The sequence below is a fragment of the Conger conger genome, chromosome 9 (assembly GCF_963514075.1).
Source record: "Conger conger chromosome 9, fConCon1.1, whole genome shotgun sequence".
Lineage (NCBI taxonomy): Eukaryota > Metazoa > Chordata > Actinopteri > Anguilliformes > Congridae > Conger > Conger conger.
In genome coordinates, this window is record NC_083768.1 from 20399576 (window position 1) to 20421215 (window position 21640).

General features: G+C 41.1%; 3 protein-coding genes and 3 non-coding genes across 9 annotated transcripts in view; 3 read left to right on the plus strand and 3 right to left on the minus strand.

Moving 5' to 3' along the window:
* The window catches only part of LOC133136138 (sodium bicarbonate cotransporter 3-like), a 48402-nt gene extending 42646 nt beyond the window's left edge, over positions 1-5756 (plus strand). The window contains exons 25-26 of the mRNA XM_061253384.1: positions 104-211; positions 754-5756. Coding sequence (XP_061109368.1) covers positions 104-211; positions 754-835 — 190 coding nt within the window. The 3' untranslated portion in view covers positions 836-5756. The remainder of the gene's footprint in view (positions 1-103; positions 212-753) is intronic.
* Positions 5757-6176: 420 nt separating this feature from the next.
* On the plus strand, positions 6177-6248 carry trnap-agg (transfer RNA proline (anticodon AGG)). Its single transcript has one exon. It is a non-coding gene; the product is annotated as a tRNA-Pro (tRNA).
* A 1342-nt stretch (positions 6249-7590) lies between these two features.
* Positions 7591-7662, plus strand: trnap-ugg (transfer RNA proline (anticodon UGG)). The gene has a single exon. It is a non-coding gene; the product is annotated as a tRNA-Pro (tRNA).
* A 572-nt stretch (positions 7663-8234) lies between these two features.
* Positions 8235-8306, minus strand: trnap-agg (transfer RNA proline (anticodon AGG)). Its single transcript has one exon. It is a non-coding gene; the product is annotated as a tRNA-Pro (tRNA).
* Positions 8307-8610: 304 nt separating this feature from the next.
* Positions 8611-15558, minus strand: LOC133137022 (homocysteine-responsive endoplasmic reticulum-resident ubiquitin-like domain member 2 protein). 4 transcript variants are annotated; one of them, XM_061254994.1, is made up of 10 exons: positions 15430-15558; positions 14442-14581; positions 14185-14359; positions 12814-12891; positions 11797-11937; positions 11119-11264; positions 10656-10763; positions 10001-10300; positions 9786-9897; positions 8611-9402 (listed from the first exon to the last, which is right to left on the minus strand). In XM_061254994.1, exons 3-10 carry the CDS (start codon positions 14329-14331, stop codon positions 9232-9234), a joined length of 1203 nt encoding a protein of 400 aa, XP_061110978.1. In that variant the 5' UTR covers positions 14332-14359; positions 14442-14581; positions 15430-15558; the 3' UTR covers positions 8611-9231. The 4 variants fall into 4 exon arrangements, with proteins under 4 accessions (XP_061110978.1, XP_061110979.1, XP_061110976.1 ...); XM_061254995.1 differs by having other exon boundaries at positions 11827-11937; positions 14185-14581; XM_061254992.1 differs by having other exon boundaries at positions 14185-14581.
* Positions 15559-16289: 731 nt separating this feature from the next.
* LOC133137189 (dynactin subunit 3-like) lies at positions 16290-19760 on the minus strand. Its single transcript, XM_061255290.1, has 7 exons — positions 19551-19760; positions 18993-19077; positions 18738-18824; positions 17943-18026; positions 17318-17376; positions 17154-17213; positions 16290-16758 (listed from the first exon to the last, which is right to left on the minus strand). The coding sequence occupies exons 1-7, from the start codon at positions 19647-19649 to the stop codon at positions 16672-16674; spliced, it is 561 nt and encodes a 186-aa protein (XP_061111274.1). The 5' UTR covers positions 19650-19760; the 3' UTR covers positions 16290-16671.
* Positions 19761-21640: the final 1880 nt, after the last annotated feature.

Here is a 21640-nt window from a genome sequence, read left to right on the forward strand (position 1 = left end):
TTGTTGGTCAAATGTTTAGAAGAAGCCAAAACATTTGCATGTTCAGTATGTACCTAATTACTTCCCTTGTGTGTGTCCATCTGTCTGTCTGTCTCATGTGTAGATCTGACCTCCCTGTTATAAGCATTACTGATGAGGTAACAGAAATTACAGATTGCACAACTGGTGCTATGGATTCTGACAGTGACACAATTCTCAGACACAATGCAAGGTACTGTAGTTTTGGCTTCTCATCGCATCACATTCAGCTTTTCTCTCATTCCATCTGTTTCATCTCAATCATGTTTGTCTAACTGAGTGACCCTAAATGAACACTATGGAGTCACTGAATGCACATTTAATAGCTGACTACCAGGCTGAATGAATATAAGCATGTATGGAGCTGGGCATCACAAGCTCAAACTTGACACTGTTTTTACACCGCACTGTACAGAGAGGTTCCTCACCGATTCCATCGTTACACAGTAGTGTATAGGATTCACATTATCAGCTCTAAATACACTGTGACAGCATTTGCAGAAGTGTCTGTCATATTGCATGCTTTGAAATTGTGGATTGTCTGTGGATAAGAGAGCATCACTTATCAGCTTTCTGAACACAAACTGTAAATATAAGTATTTAGAAGCCTGACCTTTGTTGAGCATTGATGGAATGGAATAGTAACTAATACCACTACTCTCTCTCTCTTACTCTCTCTCTGTCTCTCTCTCACTCTCTCCCTCTTTCTCCCTCTCCCTCTTTTTCTCTTCTCAGCCAGGAGAAGATGGCATGTGTGAGGATCACCGTAGAGGAGGAGCAGAGAGAGGACAGTTTGGATGTAGAGACGTCACTGTGAGGGTTTCACACGGGAGCACCCGCCGCCCCCTCCTCTGTTCACCGGGGGTGAGGCGCTACCTCCTGCCCCACAGCCTGAGAATGACAGGCCCACAGTTCAGGGGTCAGAGGTCGAAGCCGTCGCTGTCGATCAAGACCCTCAGAGTCCAGCAGGCTCCATTCTGTGTTGCTCTGGCTTAGCCAGCTCCACTGCTGCCATAGGAGATGGCCATGTTGTCGCGGTTCAAGAGCATTCGTGTTTGCTTGAATTGACACTTTTTCTTGGTTCTCAGAAATAAAAGTTTTCAGAGAAATTGGTTTTCTCTGTTCTCAGATGCACTCATACGCATCTGAAATATTTCCTTTACTAAACAGTAAATGGCTCAAAATGTCAAGATGGGCCATCTGTTTGTTCAGCTGCATTTTATCACATATTTCCCCCATTTTATACTGAAAAAACAGACAGAAAGAAACAACTCACAGCTGACCTGAGGCAGCATTCATATGCTGCTACTGTACAGATGCTATTATACAACAATGTCTATATGAAATTGAAACATTTGCTTAAATGTGCAAATTTTATTGATTACAGTCAGGTCTTTATTTTACCTTTATCTTTCACATTATATGGTGGTATGAATAGTTGATAAAGGAAGAGTAATCTGTCAAGAAATAGTTTTCTATTAACTGACAAGCAAAGCAATAGGTCTGCAGTTGTGATTCTGCTCCCACCCAGACACATAATGTTTCAATGTTTGTATGTGTAGTTGGATGTTTTTCTGTCAGTTAAGATTCAAATAATCCTAGGATTTATTTAGAAGTTTACTAACTGAAACTGTAGTAGTAGCCAGACTTTGACTGCTATCCATTCTTAGCAGTCAGCACATTGAAGCATTGTTAATTTGCTGTTGATGAGTTTTTACCAGTTCATGAAGTTTATATGTGATATAATATTGGCTGTTATTGGAGACATATTTTGTACCGTTGATTTTTCGGGGTGATTGGAACCCCTTGGTTTTGTTATTTTTTGGATGTTTTTTCTCCCTCGTGTATGGGCCAGGTTTGTTTGGATGGCCAAACTCTTGCCCTGGGTAAAATATAGTGTAGATGATGGCACTATAGTGCACATGGATTTTTACATTCACTAGCCCAACCCTCATGTCCTATTTTACTATGAATTGCAAAATATGCTGCATAGGTCCCTCTTCTCACGAGGAACATATTTTGCTCAAGGGCCCATAACATCTGCCGCATATACTTTTCACTCCATTTCAAACTTTCTGAAAAACACTGCTCCTCCATTGCTACCCCTATAAAGCCTGCCTGATTTGAACAACATTTGCTTTGCTGCATCTGTGGTTTTGTCAAAGGCCACAGTTACGATCCAAACAACTTGTAGGTCATGGCTTTTCAAATAAATACTTATGAATTTAAGTAGCTTGATGAAATGCAATGCAACTTGGCAAGCACAATCACATACTTGACATAACCTCACAAAAGGAAAATTGGTGTAACTGGTCCAATAGGTGGCATTACACCCAGTGAGCACTTTATTAGGTATTTATTAGACTTCTTTTATAGACTTCTTTTTATTAGACTTCTGCTGCTGTAGCCTATCCACTTAAAGGTTTGACGCATTGTATGTTCAGCGATTCTCTTCTGCATACCACTGTTGTTTTGTGTGGTTATTTGCATAACTGTCACCTTCCTCTCAGCTTTGACCAGTCTGGTCCTTCTTTGACCTCTCTCATTACAATGCATTTCTGCCCGCAGAACTGCTGCCCATGTTATTTTTTTACACCATTCACTGCAAACTCTAGAGACTGTTGTGTGTGAAAATCCCAGGAGATAAGCATTTTCTGAGATATTCAAACAATCCTGTCTGCCACCAACAATCATTCCACAGTCAAAGTCACTTGGATCACATTTCTTCCCCATTCTGACATTTGGTCTGGAAAACAGCTGAACCTCTTGACCATGTCTACATGCTTTTATGCATTTAGTTGCTGCCACATGATTGGCTGTTTAAATATTTGCATTAACAAGTTAGTGTAGAGGTCTACCTAATAAAGTGCTCAGTGAGTGTAGAGGGCTCTTAATATTTTAAAAGAAGATCAATGTTTTGCCATAGTGACTACAAATGTACAAGACGACTGGCCCCAGTAATTATCTACAAATAAGAGTGATTCCAGGGTGCAAGCCACCAGGGATTTGCCACCATCTTGAATTGTGTTGGAACTGCATAAAATGTTACTCGTCCCACAAATTTTGACCAATTTCCATCAAGTTTGACTTTGGTATTGATTCTGTCAAAAGATGGACACATAGCAAGCCAGAGAACTTCTCATAAATGCTCATAAATACAAAAAACATTTGTTAAATGTCATGCAAGATGCTTAATCAGGCAGCTAAAGAGCTGCCTTGGTGGCACTATAGAGCTCCAGGCAGATATTCAGTAAACATTACTGCTGCACTATAATAGTCTCAAGCTGATGCAGTGATCCATCCACTCAGTAGGAACAGATGGAGACCGGTGCTTAAACCCCGGATACTGCTCCTTGCAGCTATATTTTGAATATTGTTTTTGCATGACTTTTTAAATTAATTTTGAAGGATAACTTTGTTATGTACTAAAAAGCCATGCAGTTGAGGAGGACGATGACATATATGAAGGCTCAGCTCACTTCAGATAATCTTTGTGTCTGTGAGACAGAGAATGTATACTTTATTTTTGTCTTTTAGAGCCAGATCTGGCACCTGACCCAATAAAGGGTTACTTTACTGTACAATCAGATAATATACTGCTATATACTGCTGTGTACCTAATTTAATATACTCAAGAACCACCTCAGGAATTAATATGCTATTTAGCAGCTTCAAGATCGTCTAGAGCCCACACTGTCTGTTTTATTCTTATTGATCCTCATCCTCATTACAGCATGCTTTTGTTCCACAATTATTATATAACCTCCTCAGACCTGGCAGGAAAAGTATTTAAACTTTTTTTTACATAATGCAAATGTCTTGGATGAGAAAAACATGTTGCAGTCAAGAAATATTTTCTAAAATATAATTTATTTTATTTTTATGTAATGTCCCTTGTAGTGTAGGTTTCAGCATGGTAGAATAATAATTATTGGGATAAAGACCAGTGACTCTGTTCGCCTACAGGGGACATCGATGAACTGCTGGGTCTGAGGAGGAAAGTGCATCTTCCAAACCAGATACATACTTTTAACAGGATTCTTTATTCTGTTGAAATAGCTATTAATCATAATTTTTTCAATTCTGGAATTTTCATTGTTAATGTGGCTTTAAGAGTTGTTTGCACAGAATACATGATTTTCAAGCTGACATTTTTTCCCAAAAAATATTTTCAAGAATTAAAATGTGAACAATCTATGTTTTGAATGTTTATCATTTTACACATCATCCCCTTATTTGCACAGATTTGAGCAATAATTTGACATAGTGTCAGAAACTGTATGCTGCATTTGTAACTAGAATTCATATCTATTTTATTGGTCCAGAATTCATCCATTAGGCTGTGAGTGTGCTGAACCTGGACCAATCCTTTCCTGTCACTGCCTCTGACCATGAATGCACCACTGAATAAATAGTATTGTCCTTGTGCTTAGTGAATGCTTCTAAAAAGGCACCTAAAGTGATCCAATGAGGACTGGATATCAGGGAAACTTTTGGTTGGGTATACTGAGCATGTATAAAGCTGTTTTGTTGGGGGCATCTATATGGTGGTTTTAGTACATCCAACTAAAAGTGTTCCCTGGCACTATAAATATTAACTTATGGCACATATAATTCAAATAATACATTCCCCCATCCACCCACACACACACACACACACACACACACACACACATATACATATAAATGCATACATAACTTGCTATAACATTCCTCAAGAATGGACCATCTAAACTGAACCTTTTTCCAATGTCTCTCTAGCCTAAAACTGCAAGTACTGAACTGAGTGCTCCAGCACACCCAACCACATAGAGCAGGGATCTGCTGGTTTCAGTGCTCACTGGTTTTAGCACTTACATGCTTTATGAAGTCACTGAAATCAGCTGAAGAGTTTATGCACCACGTTTACAAGGCTTAAATTGACTACTGATTGAACGGAGGCTACAAAAACCTGTAAACATTGTAGCACTTGTCTACAATGGGAGTTCAAGATTCCTGAAATGAAAGGGAAATAATACATTGGCTTTAATCCGGGTTGAAATCTTACAGATTTTCATTGCATTGTTTTAAATGTATGCCCAAACTGCATTTCCATGAAGCAGGAATGTTTCACTGCCATAATGTGATACTGTATGCTTCACTGGTTACAAGAGAAGCCCATCTAACTATATATCCAGAAATTACTTCAGAAGTATCTTTTTGAGCTGACTGTCTTTGTCTATGAAAAGGGGTCTTGTATGCATTTTTTTATCATGACAGTTGTTGCCAAGCTTTCTTTTTACATTTCAGGAGAAATATCACTGTTAAGACGTTAATTTAGTTGCCTTTGTAGGAAAGATTTTGTCTGTTTGATTAGCTTACCAAGGGGGAAATATGTCAGTTTGGTCATTTTTGCTCTTTCCGTGTTGTGCTTGTAGTGTCTTAATTGTGGTGCAACAGGTCACAGAACACAGCACAGTTGCTGGAGTATTATATCCATTAATGTAAGTGCAATGTAATGTGCTGTAGATGTACTGTACCAAGTGTGTCCCTGTCTTTGATCTGTCTTTGATATGAGGTTGTTCTTTAAAGCCATGTTTTAGAGTCACCTCACAGCTGCTGTCAGTCATGTTCTTGTGAATGAAAAGTCCCTTTCTCCATTGACTATTCACTAAATATTAGAAATGAGAGAATAAAATATTTTTTTGTAACTGAAAAATGTAATTGTTGAAGCAGAGCAATAAAAGTTATGAAATGCCTGATGTTGTTTTCTTTAGACAGACACGTGACTGAGGCATTTGTATACAGTTGTTGTCCATCTGGGGCCTGTTCTACAAAGCAGGATTACTAACGTCAAATGCTCTTTTTCCTTCAGTCCATGTTCCAGATTTGGAGGTTTTACTCATTGCAGTTATGTGGTCGACTCAGTAGTCCTGCTTTGTTGAACAGAACCCAGCTTTCAAACATTTAAAAATAAATCTAATAATTTCAGTATTTGAATATAATATAACGTTTTTCATTTTTTTCTTCGATTTTTTTCCAACAAAATGTGCCGCATGTAGACGGCCGCTAGGGGGAACTCGTAATCCAGTATTGTGAAAATGCAACGCTATAGAAATTATCTATTCAACGTGGCATATAGCGTCCTTGACAGCATTTCCAAAAACGACATTTTAGATGGCTCGTTGGTCTAGGGGTATGATTCTCGCTTAGGGTGCGAGAGGTCCCGGGTTCAAATCCCGGACGAGCCCACCTTTTGCTTTCAAAAATCAGTGTGGGATACTCAGTGATAACATCGCTGGGCCTATAGAACAACTGAGTGTCAAATTTGCAGTGCATGTCTGTTTTCACAATGCAAAAGTAGTGTCCAGGCCACCGATTGTGTCTATCTCTGCTTCATTTCTCAAGTTAAAACATTGAAAATCTCATTATGTTCTTAGACCAAGACAAAGAAAGGACAAGAAAGACAAGATTCTCTTGTTGTTTGCTCTCTTCAGTTAATTGTTTCCCACTTTAACTGAACAAGGTAGCTAACTTGCCATAAGTAGCACATCATAACAAACAAGTGTTGATTAGGTGATGGCTGGCCTGCTGAAGGGCCCATGCCTAGAGCAAGTGAAGTAAGGATTTGGTAGATTTTAACATAATTTAAGGAAAAAAACAACAGGATTAGGTGATGAACAGAATTAAATTTAATGTGTGATTAGACCGCTTGGCCATGCAAACACTTCCTGTTGGTGTCAGCTTGTGGTATGTCCACAGTGATCCCTGTTTACTAATTTTTACAGACTGAATGGTTTCAGGGCCTTAGACAAAGTGTAATATTAACAGGAACCTGAGTAAACATATTTTGACATGTATTTTGCAATTTATTTAATGAAACACCCATATTACCCATGGGAAAAAGAACTGGTTAACTGGTTGCACCACAGCAGCAATAACTGCAACCAGTACCTATATCACTCTTTCACATTTCTTTGGACGAATTTTATAGTCAACTCTTCTTGGCAGAGCTGCTTTAACTCGGACAAATTGGTAAGTTTTCAACTAGCACACCATGCCACGACACAAATAAATTCCATGAGACATAAAACAAGTTGTTATCAATATGGAAAGGGCTATAAAGCCAGGAATACGGGCTTCTGTCTACCCTGCCCAACTTAAGTCTAGCACTGTTAATTGCCCTATCATTTGCTTTTTTGTGATGGTTAATATAAGATTGGGCAGAGCGGAGGAATACCAATATTTAATTCTCACCTTGACGGTCTTCATACAGGCTTTAAACCTCAAAAAAGGTTTTTCCGAAAACATTTGCTCGTCTTTTTTCTTTCGCGCGTTGTCTGCCATCTAGTGGTCGATTATCCTAGAAAAGATTTACCTCTCCATAAAAATATTAAAAATTGTCTGGACAAATTTTAATGTTTTGAAAAGACATAGTGTGCACATATTTATAAGGGAAGATTTCCGTAATTTAGTTTGCTAATTGTAAATGGCAAGGGAAAAACACCAGATGGCAGTCAAAGCTAGCACTACAAAAACATAGTCTACGTGGCTGTCAACTTTCAAACATGTCAGGTATGGCAACAGGAATATGGCTCGTTGGTCTAGGGGTATGATTCTCGCTTTGGGTGCGAGAGGTCCCGGGTTCAAATCCCGGACGAGCCCTCTTTTAACCTCCCATGTAAGGGTGCTCCACTGTTAGCCATAGTGCCCTTGGAAAGACTAACATTGCTGTATCAAGTGAAATTCACCCAAATTTAAATCCATTACATGGGGTGCATTTTATGCTGGATTTCAGTACCCTGTTTATACTATATTCACTTATTCACTCATTTCATTTAGTACATAATGAAATACATTTACTAGTTTGACCAATAAATGTGATGTGATTTTCTCAGGCATATGCAAGAGACAGTAAAAGGTGCGCTTCATGACTTACAAAGATCCTTGAGCAAGGCCCTTAACCCCACATAGCTCCAGGGGGAATTGTCCCGTGTAGTCTAATCAACTGTAAGTCACTTTGGATAAAAGCTCCCGGCAAATAACGTCAATAACATGTCATGTCATAAATATGTGATCAACAGGGAATTGTTAGTTATATACCTAATCTGGTTTCTTCAGTTTAATGTGGTCTGCAAGGGGAATATTTTATTTGTTGGTTGTTTGACAAAGGGTCAACACAAACAAGGGGCCAAACAACTGCAACATATGGCACATACTATTGAAAAGTTAAAAGAGGGCTCGTCCGGGATTTGAACCCGGGACCTCTCGCACCCTAAGCGAGAATCATACCCCTAGACCAACGAGCCAAGTGAAAGAAGGACTTGAAAAATGCCTCAAAAGTGCCACGTTGTACAGAAAACCTCTATACAAGCTATGGTATTTTTCACAATACAGGATTGCGCAGGCCCTCTAGTGGTCGCCTATATGTATAATATTTTATGTTTCCTATGCTCTCCCCTTACGGAGCTTTCTGAATTTGTAAAGCAAAATTTCCTTCACGTACAATTAATGCTCAAAAACAAACATATAAACATGAGCCCTCAATCACTTCCACCCTCCACTGCCATATATATTCCACCTTCCATAGAAATAAGCTTTCACACACATAACCAAGGCAACTGAAGCAGGTTTATTCCAAAATGCTTCTTTCAAACTAATCAAGTTCATTATGCACCGAAATGCAGGTATTTATATATGTAAATACATACTGTACTATATACATACAAAGAAACTGCACATTCAGTTAGAAATTTTGGTTTTTGGATAATGCCCCTTGAGATATATTTTGTTTTTTTCCACAAGGGCATCCGGCGGATGGTGGGTTGTTCGTCGCTCTTGCAAATGACTGTATACACAGTTGATGTGACCCCTTTTCCAAACAATAAGAGCACAATAGCCTGATTTGATGCAAATGTCCTTTCATGTTTCTGCAAGTGACAATGTCATGACTTTAGACAAAGGGCACACAGTAGACAGAGGGCATAAAATGGCTGTTGATTTGAAACCTCCTTCAGGTTTGGATAAAAAAACAAACAGCTGACCATATTCCTTATAAATGAATGGAGTGGGGTACAGCTGACTGTGGGGTGGAGCATGGCAAGATTGATTGGCAATATGGGGGTGGACCTCAGCAAATGGCCACAGGCAGAAATCAAAAGACTGTTAGCAGCAGCATGTGGGGGAGTCCCAGTGGGCAGGGTTTCCAGGGGGGTAGGGGGCGTTGCATTGGGTTCAATTGGCAGCATGGGGTGGACCCTCAGGAATGAGCGACGTGAAGAACGTTGTTATGAACGACCAGGCGGAGGACAAGAACCCAGGCCTGGGCCCGGGAATGGAGCCGTCGGGACCTTCCTCTCCACTGTCTCCCTCCTCTTCCTCCAACCCTTCGTCCATTATCCGCTCCTGAAGGGGGCAGGCAGAGAGAAGATGGCCTTAGCCTCATCACAGGTCTGCTCAATTCATCTTACAGTCATCTACAGTCAATGTGTCTGCGGTCATCTTACAGTTATCTTACACCCAGTTTATCTAACGGTCACCCTCAGAGACTGAACTGCTCCTATCCTACAGCCTAATCGTATCAATCACTTCTTAACCCAAGCTGATCTTCTCAGCCCTTAAAGGCCAGATTCTGGGAGTCCCCCCCCCCCCATTACCATCATACATAAAACTAACTAAAGTGCTTGTGGATAAAGTGTTGCATCAGTGAGGGATTGAGAGGACAGAGGGGTGGGTTCAGTAAGGACTGAGGGGCTGAAAATGTGCAGGGTTTGACGGGGATGAAGCACCATTTCCTGGATCTCCCGGTGTGGCTCCACCTCCATCTCCTCCTGGTTAGCCTCGGCTCCGGGGTTCTGCGGGTCCAACTCGGGCCTGAAGGGGAACCAGCCGGCCTGGTGCCTGCAGGGGTGGGGTTTTCCGCACAGAGACACATCTTAGAGAAACAGGCACTTAAACACAGTCTCAAACAGAGAGACGTAGTGTTAAACACCGAGGCACTCACAGGTAAAGCAGCAGCATGGCGCCCATCACCATGACGAAGCGGCTGAAGGAGGAGTAGAAGTAAACAATGCTGAGCAGGATGGCCGCACGAGACACCGTGTACACCCAGTCCAGCCAATCGCGGTTGAACTCGTCCTCGTTCAGCACGGGGCCACCCTGGGCGTTCATCTGAATGTTGGGGTTGGGGGGGTGCTCTTCGTGGGGGGGGTTATTGGGCAGCACAGGCTGGGCGGGCGGAGGCAGGCCGGGGGGTGAAGGCTGGTCCAGGCTGGGGCTCTGGGTGGAGGCCACTGCTGCCTGACTGAGGAGGGCATACAAACAACAGGCTTCACTGACAAACTCAAGCTACCTTTTTACATTCAAATGCATGTCCGGTCAGGTATACTCCTGCCCTCGCCCTTGACCAAGGCACTGGCCTCAGAAATTAAGTTGGTCCTCAGGCACTGCACTTTGGCTGCCCACTGCTCCGAAGTAACAAGGATGGCTCTAATACAAATTACCAAACAAGGTTCAATTACGTACGTATATAAATCATTACAAACAGTCAAAATAAAGCAGAATGTGTGAGAAAGTAAAAGAGTTATCTCACAGGGTAGTGAATATAGTGTGCAATAGAATTACTGATGGTAGTTGTAGTGTGTGTTGGCGAGACTTACTACTGCATGTAGTAGTGCCGGGCGTATATCTGCTGCCACCATAGCAGCTGCATAGTGCTGTACATGGGGTAGCCGGGTACACCCACAGGTAGTCCCTGCTGCAAGGGTCTGGAAGAGGAATGCACAAACCAGGTACAACAGTGAACACTCGTGGTAAAGCTTTAACAACATTCACTGTGAAGCGCTGAACATTCGTAGCATTACGCAGTTCATAATGCGCACGCGCACGCACATGCACACGCACACGCACATACGCACACACACACATACATACACACATACACACACCTGAAGAAGAAGTGATAAAACCAATTTCAGTACAGTTCTTCCACTACACCCAGCTGTGCTGAATATGTTTCCGTTAAGTTTACATTAGTCCAATTTCACTGAAGCCTTCCCCAAGCTTAGTACCCAGCAGAGACCTGGGCTGAAGAGAAAGTAAAAGTATGGGGTGAGGACTCACCCTTGCATGAAGGCGGGGTTGTAGGCGTAGTTGTTGCCGGGTCCTGTGCGAAACCTCAGCCCATCAGCGCTCCCGTGTGCAGAGGGGGGCTGGCCATCCTGGCTGGAGGACACAGCTGGAGTGGGGGTTCCAAAACCGTCTACACTCTGAACAATGACACAAACAAAGATCTCTGCTCAAAAGTACTCCACGTGAAAAAATGAAAAATGTCCCTCTGGGTCAAATGGTTGGTTTACTGTGCAGTCTTCCAAAGCCAAAGCATATGCATGGTTTTAGAACTGAATGCTATTACGTGAAGATGTACCAAAGCTAACATCACTAGCCTGTGAAAAGGGCACTGTATTACTATGTTCCATGACTACTGACCTAGGAGTTAGGGGGCTAGGGTAAGTTTGCCTGAGTCCGAGTTGGGATTTGGACTCCAGCCTCTAACTCATCCAAAGAATTTGTCATTACTAAAGCTAAAGATGAAATCACCCATGGCCAATGGCAATGCCGTTCTTTTGAATTTGAGTTACGTCACCGGGGAGCATTGTCGTGGTAACCTGCTCCAGGCCTTCACCACACTTCACCATGCTTACGGGCGAACTAGCCGAGCTAACCCTGTTACACTAGCACACAGAGCAGTTGGGTATTCTCACTCTGGAAGAGGCAGGAGGTAAGAAAGATGTACTCAACCGTTGAGGAGCTGGGGTTGGAGTCACTCACCGAGGGGCTGGGGATGGGAACTCCAGGGGGACCAACGCTACTGGCAGGCAGGGGGGATCGAGGTGGGCTCTGACATGCACACACCAAGTGAACCATATGGTACTCATCTTGCTGAGTGATTACAAAGAAAGAGAGGCTGATTAGCCTGGATAACAGTCAAATAAATAACCTACCTAAAGTGATCTACTTCAGAACATGAATAAGAGGAGAGGAGTGGTGTAGTGTGGTTAGATTCTACACTGGAGGCCATGCAGCCTATAGCCTATAAATTCCTGCCCAGAATCAGTAGGTGAGCTAAACAGAGTAGAACAAATAGAGTCAGAATAAATTGACAGGCACAGTAAGCTACATGTACATAGTAACAAAGTAGTGTAATTACTTTAGGATCTGCAACCTGCCTGCATGGAGTGAGCATAGCCTTCCTGTGGGTAGGCTATGTATCAAGAAAAAACATATTTTCAGATTTTAAGGTAAGCTACATGTAAGGGCTAGGCGATAGCTCAAAAAATGATATGAAAAATTAGAGCTAGAAAATATGGTGATGTTAGCAGGCTATGAAGTGGCATATCCGAGAATAAAAAAAGATTCCCTAATGAGACCCTTTGCTACCTTTGTCAGCCAGGATGTGAAAAGAGGTGGTGTAGTGGTTAAGGTAAATGACTGGGGACATGTCTAACCCTGGTGTAGCCACAATAAGATCTGCACAGCCGTTGGGCCCTTGAGCAAGGCCCTGAACCGTGTATTGCTCCAGGGGAGGATTGTCTCCTGCTTAGTCTAATCAACTGTACGTCACTCTGGCTAAGAGCGTCTGGCCAATGCCAATAATTACATTACATTACATTACATTACATATAATGTAATGTAAATTCCAATAATGTAATTACCACTTGTCAAGAATACCTTTCGGGTATGCAGGTGAACCGCCTATACATACATTTAAAAATCCTGCTAACCTAGCTAGCCTTGTGAATTACTGAGTGATAATACCTTCCTGAGCACGTCTCTGAGCTGCAGGTGATCCAGGAGGAGCCGACCAGAATACACCAACCTCTGATCCTTGGAAGACTGCAATACAAACCACAGATGTGTCAGTCAGCTCTACAGACACCAGGTTTTCCCATCCACTGACTCTATCAGCCAAACATACACATATCTGCACACGGACACACAGACACACGGCATACTCCCTGCAAAGAAGTACAAATTATCCTATACGTACAGAATGCACACATGCACAGGTTGGCAGTCCCAATGAAATCTCAATGAAATTATAAAGAACTGCATCTAGGCTATTTGAGCTTTTGCAGCTGAACCGGTGACTGAAAAAACAATATAGTTACTTTGATCATAAAGCCTTCCCATTGTACATTCTCTCCGGTGGAACACACATTTCTGCACCGAAACTACAGTCACAGTACAAAACAGGGCCACGTTCAGCCCAGACAAAATGTATCAAAACATTTATTTAAACATAACTGTGGCACGTTGAACATCCGTCGGTGGACTGACTGATGTAGTACAGTTTGCTCCTATGCAAAACTTTCCAGATTGAACGTGCCCCAGGTGAATTAACTGAGAACCATGGGTGGAGTTTCCAGGATTTCTCACCGGAGAATTTAAAACTAAGTCAAACTGCCAGTCCATCCTTTTTTCATCAATTAAATGACTAATCACTGCAAGATCTGTATTGCACTTCTTCCCCACAGTCATAATTATGCACCCTTTCTGTTTTTGGGACCCTGTAGGTAATTACTGCCAAATGATAATACTGTACATAATGATAACCAATAACATTTAAGTAGCACTGTTCAGGTACCCAAAATCCCTTTACAAACTGCAATATAGCTCTCACATGAGCTGTTTTTGAGCACACATCAGCTGGGATGGAAGAGGATGTGCTTAATGAGCCTATTAAATAATTTGCCTATTAAAATATTACACAGCGATGTAAGCTTAATTAAATGGTATGTTTGTCCCCAGTGGTATATGTCCATACGACCATTTTTAACACTGCAACCACAAGTAGGCCGAATGTGACAAATTAAACATCATGATCAATGTGAAGATGAAGTGAATATTTACCATATAACACAGACCATCATACAAGTATACCCATCTAATGCTACCCAGTGAGAAAGGGAGTGTTGATTAGGCTGTACTATGGGAACACACCTCCATAACAAAAGTATTTGGGAAGCAGTGGTCTTACAGACACTAGCTACAAAAGACCCTTGTCACTGGTCCCCACAGGGGTATAACAAGGGCTAAGAAAACTCCCTAAGTACTATAGCCACAGAAAACAGGGAAATCAGTTGTGATATATTCCACTGAAACATAGTGGGTACGAGTGGCACTCACCGGCTTACTGGGGTACACCTTCGATAAGTGCGTTTTCAGTTTCTCCACTGTCCAGTTCAAGAAACAGTTTATAGTCTGGTCGTCATACTTCTGGTTTGGCGCCTTGATGACAAGGGTAACAGGACTGTCGACTACTCCTGGGTCCATGTTTCATAGTAAGGAGGACTGCCACGTTCTGCAACAAGGGACGATTCTATATTGTTCAATCCTGCAGTCCTCCTTGGGTATGTATTCTTTTAAGTTCCTTTTAGACTTACTCCCACATTGCCGTGATGCAAAGTCGAAAACCTGCACCAACAATAGCACAACACAGGAGATGTGGTGGATTTTCTCTCTGCAGAGAAAGTGATCTCTGACAGCAATGAATAGCCCACTACTCCTAAACGCACTGGGCAGCCTGCAAGAGATATGGGGGGATTAGCATGGGCAAATGAAGATGCATATGTCTACGTATGTGCTATACTGTAACAGCTATGTTGTTGGCAAGACTAAAGTAGAAATCGTACTAACCAACACGGGATCATTTGCTGTGATTAATTAGCTGCCCTGTAATACTACAGGAGTTCTTCAGTAATTAGAATGGTTTGGCATTTCACGGAACTAACAATTATCAGAGACCAAACACGATCAATAGGTGAGAAAGTGGTACGCTTGAATGCGAGGAACTTCTCTTTTACTTGTACGACGTTAAGTTACTTTAAGGCATGGAAGGAAGTAGAACAATAATCATGATGTCGCCCACATTAAACAAACTAACCACTTAACCACAAGCTAAACAAGTCTCCACATCGTTTGAAAACACTTTTAAAAGGATCGGAAACTAGTTGTGGGTTAGAATACCTGCAGTGGCAATTTTGGCAAATATTTACGTTAGATTACTTGCTGTGACTTGCTGTACTTAACTTAGCGGATCGTCCATAAAATATAGCTTGCTTTATCAAACTACGCCTAGTTCTGTATTATCGACGTTCAAAGTATGACGCATTCTGCAGTTCACAAGGCTTTCTAACGTTTCAACCTAACGCTTTGCCTAGGCAGCTAACATGTTATCATCACCGGAGCAGTTTTATCACCATGCAGACCAGGGACAGTGTTTGTAACTGGCTTGCACAGCAACTAGTTTGCTGGATAGCACTCATCTGCCAAAAGTGTCATCACTACCTGTGCTAGATACCCCGTGAGTTTATTTTTCAAAAGGACATCTACGAACATTCTGACATCTTTACGGAAAGAGATTCAACTGACCTTAATCGCCCATCCGTATCGTTAGCTAACGCCCTAAATTTTATTTCAAGGGCTAGTAGCTACATCCCCGAAGTGACAACCTTCTCCCCGGTTTGTTTTGCAAGATGGAGTCGTTTTGTTATCGGAAATGACGTCAATGTGCGGCTCACAGGCGACCGCAAGCATCTGATCGTCAGATGACTATTGGGACACTCCCTCCTGGGACTATGTACAAGTACATACTTTAGCAACTTTCTACAATGTAAATTACAATGAATTCTATAGTCAACATTTCTTTATTTACACACATATACATACATTTATCGACAACTGATGTCCAGTTCTCATTATTTGCAGCTCCAGGGAGCAGATTAAAGAAAATAAAGAAATAGGCCATGTATTGTGAGGCAATTTGGTTCGCAAACCAGGCACGTGCGTTTATTGTGGAATTAAAATTCTTTTGGAGGCAAGTATGCAACACAATTGCATGATTTTGGCAGTGTACTTTTTTGGCATGCATTTTTTAAATTTACTTAAATCAGAAGCTTATTGTTTATGCACCCGAGAAGGGATTTGCCAGATTAACAAATTTACTATTGCAATCCTCTGGAAAAGCTGTTGACATTGGAGTCAATATGCCACTTTAAACAAAGTTAGCACAGACATGTTAACCCTTGTGTCCGACATCCATCTAAAGGGCTTTCTTTTCATCAAATACTATTGTACTCATTTCCAAGTTGCTTCATGTACTTGATTATGAAAGTGTTTAAATATTGTACATCTTATAAACGCATTAAAATAATACAAGATCACACAATATACTTGTGATGCAATAGGCTCCAAAGACTAAAAAGCAGCTACAGACTTTAGAACTCAGTAGATAAATTAATAGACTTTTATTCAATATTAAACAAAGACATTTTTAATAACTTTATTGTGGACCTTTTCAGTTTCTGAAAAAACATTTACCTCTCTTATATACACATATTCACTGGGGGAAAACAATCATTGTATGCCCAAACATTGATTCAATTGGTTACAATAAGGTGAGAGTCCTCATGCTGAGAACAGAATTGAGACGACGTAGCTGTGAACAGGGACCAACACTGAACTGATATGACCATTTTACTGCCCCAGCTGATTTATTTTCATAAACAGATTGAAGAAATATTTTTTCCAAGTGGGAGAGGTAACATGCACTCCCATATGGTGTGAGAGGGGCTGTCTAAAGAAGGTCATATTGTAGGCCACACAGTGACAGCACTAGTCCACTGGTTTGACTTGCTTGGCTTCCTCCAGCTGTCGCAGTGTCTCATCCCACTGGGAAAATTGCTTGGACAGCAATAACATCTTCAGTGATGTCAAGGAACACAGCAGATGGACCAACACTGACACAGTCCCACACTCAAATTGACCATTGCCCATGGAACACTGACACCAGAGTTCACTCACTGTGACAGGACAGTGATTGTGCATTCCATTTCATCATCTCAGCAACTGTTACTGGAGGTCCTTGATAACAATCTTCCTAGTTTACACTGGCACTGGACTGGATACATTATCTTGATACATTAACTCCACTATTATCGACACTGGTGAGACCGTGGGGACCTCTGGTGCAAAAACAACCCATTCCTAGACTAAAGTAGTCACGAAAAGTAAAAAAATTAATTTATAAGCTAACTTCCCATACACTGCGGTGATATAGGATTATTGCAATGACCATGTGAAGGTGAAAAGGATACCATCTTGTTGTAATTTTCGAATTGTTTCCGGACGTCGGCTGACAACTCCTCACTTTTGTCCTGTGAATGAAACACAAACAATCACACCTTTTCTCACCTTGTTCCAAAGCACTCAAAAACCTTAACTGAGTGACTGAATGAGCATGGTGGTAGTGGAATCATACCTGCTGTGTGACAAGGACTTGTGAGAGGCTCTGCAGTTTTGTTGAATGCTCTGGAACAGCTGTGGAGCAGAAAGAGTAATAGGCAACATTACCCTTCCCTCCAGATAAACAGACACACACCACAAAGCAAAATTCCATTCCTGGTGAAGGAGGTTGTCAAGAGGTCTATTGCATCAACCGGACTGGAGAACTCTAATCTGAAGAGTATAATCAACAGACAAATGAGAATTAATATTCTTCAGAATGGTTGCACACATCACTACACACAGTTCCTCACCTAGAGAGAGAAAAAAAAAAAAGGTGATGATTGCTTCCTTTCTCTTAATTTGGAAGACAATGGCAAATGCAACAGACACTATTTCCAAGATACATTCATTCATAATTATATTGAATGTATATAATGTTCAGTTCATTATGTAGCAGTGTATAGCACAGGATATTCCTCACTTATATCAATGGTTGCCTTTTCATAACGAAAGAAGAGAACAACAAACAAAACCTTCATTGCGTGTTCTGCATCTATACTTCACTGCAGCTCCTGAAGAGCCCAGTGCTGAGATTATTCATGCTGATACAATGGAGACCTACTGCAGTTCTGAAATGTGTAAGGACATATTGCACTGACCTCTGATGTAGCTGCTGTCAAGGACGGGCAGAAGACTGCTAACTTGTTCCAGCAGTGCAGCCTGAGACAGCAGGAATTCATCCTCTAAGAACAGACACATTTTCGGCACAAATCAGATCCCTTACCAGAAAGTTTATCAAGAATGTGATTTACAGCATCGCCATGTAGTGGTTAAACACAATCTGTTTATTGCCTGAAGATACACTGTTGTCCATGCTCTGTAGCTTTCTCCACAACCCAAGCATATGTTTTACTAAAAGGTACAATAAGTAAGATTTGTGTGTTACAACATTGTTACAAGATAATTGTAAATCCCTTCCTATCATTGAAAAAGCCTCACTGACATGTTTACTCACCCTCTGCCTGTGTTTATAGTCCTTAAATTCTGGTTTTAAAATATGCAGTTGAGGGGCTGGCACTCCGTACAAAACATTATATAGCTGTACAATAATTCAAGCCCCCTGGTGGAAAATTGGTTCTAATTGCCACAGCCAATGGCATTTCAACGTCAGCACGTTCACGGCAAAGGGGTGGGATAAAGAGTGTTGTGGTTTGAGAATGTTTGTTGCTGTAATTCCTCTCTTGAACGTTAGAAGTCTAAAATTACCCACTGAAAACTAACCTGACCACTCACTCGCCTGTATTATGACAGCAAATAATTTAGAAAATGAATAAAATGAACTGCTACTTCACATCCGCATAGCCATTTCTCTCATGGTTTGTTGCCGGCCACAATTCTTCTATTAATCAGCGATACCATCTTGGACCATTTGCATTATGAAGACGGATACTTACCAGCTAAAATAAACTCCAGTTTCATGCTGTCAGGAACAGTGATGTGCTCAGTGAATTTAGGGTCTAGATACTTCATCAGGTCTTCAACTGCAGTGTGAGATACAGAAAGCACAATTAAAGGTACTGTGAAAATAATAGTAGGCTACTCCACCCACATGGTGAATTTATTGAATAGCAGTTTAACTAAATGAAGAAAAGCCATTAATTTATTAGCACACAGGATAACAATTTGAGCGTTCATTTTGCTTCACTCACTCTTTTTGTGTAGGATTTTTACACGTTCTCTCTTGTTGGCAGTGCTTGCCAGGGCGGTTTGGATCTTCACAAGAGAATCGGCACACTGGCAGAAAGGGGAAAGGTGAATTTGACTGAGACACTTGAAAAAAATCAACTCATCAACTTCCTGGTGGCACGTCGTGACAAGTCACTAGAAGCTAACTCGCTAGCTATGCTATCTAGCTAGCTATCTGGATACTACTAGAATAATTACCCTATTTAACAGTTGCAGCAATATTCCAGAGAACCCCAACAATAATAGATGGGCCACGCCCACGTTATTTCAAATAATTTTCGCTGAGTTGTTTCAGCAGCATTTCACTAGTATTCACAGAACTGAACACATAACACTCGTTATCGAGTTGATATGCGAAATTCCATTAATCAGCAGCACAAATTACAACTTAGCTGGCTAAACTAGATGGAATTATGGTCTAATACAGCCCTGGAATTAATATTTGCTTGCCGGCTAATTAATCAGCAGAGAGAAAGAAGGAAGAAATTCGTTAACACAAGTGAGCTAATGTGTCTAACTACCTTCACTTGTTTGTTCCGGCTTCCCCTTTCTCCATACACACGTTTTTCTAACTCCAGAAGTCGTGTCTCGAAATCCTCGATGCTTTTTACACCCTCCATCTTTACACACCGAAACGACGAGGCGTATGGAGCGTAAAATTCTGTGGTGTGGACTACGGAGCCAGGAGATCAGGAATTGACATTCCCCAGAAGCTCTCAAACTCCAGCGGTTACCGGAGGTATTACAGTTTATTAAGCCTCTGATGCCAAAAGGCGAATTTGCCCATTTGAAGTTCATTCAAAAGTATGAATTTACCCTGGCGAAATGATGGTATTTTGAACAGTAATTTTAAATTCTACAATTCTTCACATCTAGCTAATTTCTCACCAGGGGACCGATATTTGTCCGAGCCGCACAGAAAAGACTATTTTTTCATTCCTAAACGTTTATTACCCAGTGCGCATGCTCTGGTGCCAATAAAGCCCAAAGACAAATACGGCTGCCTCCATGAACTGGCTTCATGCGCCATTGAGCAGCTCCCATAGGAATCAATGGAGCCAGCAAACGGAAGTTGTCTCGATGTGAGGCTCCGTCTCTTCCTCTCTTCCTCACTCAATGTAGGTACTACTTCCTGAAGGTATATGATGAATCAGGGGGCTCATTCCAATCAATTCCAAAAATCTAATAAGGATACAAGTGACACTATCCAATTTTATATTCCAGCAGAATATATTTATCTGAATTTCACTTTTTATTTTATTTAGCTTCATTTTTTTGAAGTTCATGGTAATAAAGCAAAATAGTTCTGTGAAATCGAGGTAGAAAATAGCCCACATTTTGCATCACTTCTAGGAAACATACAATGAGCTTGTACATGTGTAGTAGTGAATATAATACTGTACTGTAGTTCTCATGATGAACACACTCGTGTTTCCCACAAGATGGCAGCAGTTTGCTGTTTTGTGTAGCTGTTTCTCAGTGGACTACTGGACTGTGCTGTGAAATATTAAGTATAGAATGTGTGAAGTGAAAAGGGCTTACAGTCCAACTGTAAAACATGTTTCAGCTTAAACCAGGAAAACTCCTAGGACCAAGAGCACATGCTTGCTTATGAGCGTCCCGAAAGTTAAAAATTGTGGTTGCAAAGAAAGTTCAAATCAATGTTGTTTGTACTCCAAAGAACTGGATATGCTTCTCAGAACCTCTAATCATAAAGCTTTCCAGTAGGTTTGACACTTCAGAAAAAACCCTGCCTCTTTTCGAGAGTATGTTTCCACACTGTGAAAGCCCCCAATAGTTCAAAAATATTACTCCACATTGCAAGAGATAGTTATTATGAGAGTGGGTGGTGATCTGAACATTTGGCCTCTGAGAGAAATGCACATTACACAAGTCTGTAATCCAGCTACTTTGATCATCATGTGATTTAGTCAGACTACCCTTGAGGCAAATAGTCTATAAACCCATATACTGTACCTATGATATATTATCGCAATAAACATGAAATGAATCACAAATGATTAAGACCTTAGAATTTATCAACAGCTCCATGAAGGGATCTGTCTTCCATGCTCATTTATTTTTCTTCATAAAAACAAATACAAGTCTATAATGACCAAAAGGCAAAGATGCCTGCAAAGAAGACTGTTAAGGTGAACACAAACAGATAGTTAATAAGTATCTTACACATTATGCGTGTAATATTTGAAAGGGAAGAATTTAATGAGGTCTAACAGATTTATTATGCTTTAAGATAGATAGATAGATAGATAGATAGATAGATAGATAGATAGATTCATCCCGAGGGAAATTTTAGATAATAGAAAGTCCCTTTGCACCCTTGTTGAGGCAAGTTGCCACCTAGGCTGACACACATGTATTGCCTCTCCCTGCATTGGTGCCTGACAACTTGTGCTGATTCTCTCTTATTAGGAAGCCTAGTCTCAAGATTATTTTAGGTGATAAGAACCTGGAACAACTGTTTTCATTGTTATGTAAAATGGCCTGGCAGTAAAAAATTTCCTCCCACTCCATTGTGCAAGTGATTTGGAAATAAACACGCATCAAAGATACGTTTAATTCGTGGAATAAATGCTTTGGGGTCTCTGCA

What these genes read in the sequence shown, in the direction of transcription:
- LOC133137022 (XM_061254994.1), bottom strand. Translation starts at nt 14,331, where the DNA reads ATGGACCCAGGAGTAGTCGACAGTCCTGTTACCCTTGTCATCAAGGCG. An exon ending in AACCCCGCCTTCATGCAAGG is followed by an intron (nt 10,764 to 11,118) that starts GTGAGTCCTCAC and finishes TTCCTCTTCCAG; the next exon opens with ACCCTTGCAGCAGGGACTAC. An exon ending in GCCATGCTGCTGCTTTACCT is followed by an intron (nt 9,898 to 10,000) that starts GTGAGTGCCTCG and finishes CCACCCCTGCAG; the next exon opens with GCACCAGGCCGGCTGGTTCC.
- LOC133137189 (XM_061255290.1), bottom strand. Translation starts at nt 19,649, where the DNA reads ATGGAGGGTGTAAAAAGCATCGAGGATTTCGAGACACGACTTCTGGAG. An exon ending in AAAAATCCTACACAAAAAGA is followed by an intron (nt 18,825 to 18,992) that starts GTGAGTGAAGCA and finishes CTCACACTGCAG; the next exon opens with TTGAAGACCTGATGAAGTAT. An exon ending in ACTGGAGTTTATTTTAGCTG is followed by an intron (nt 18,027 to 18,737) that starts GTAAGTATCCGT and finishes GTCTGTTCTTAG; the next exon opens with AGGATGAATTCCTGCTGTCT.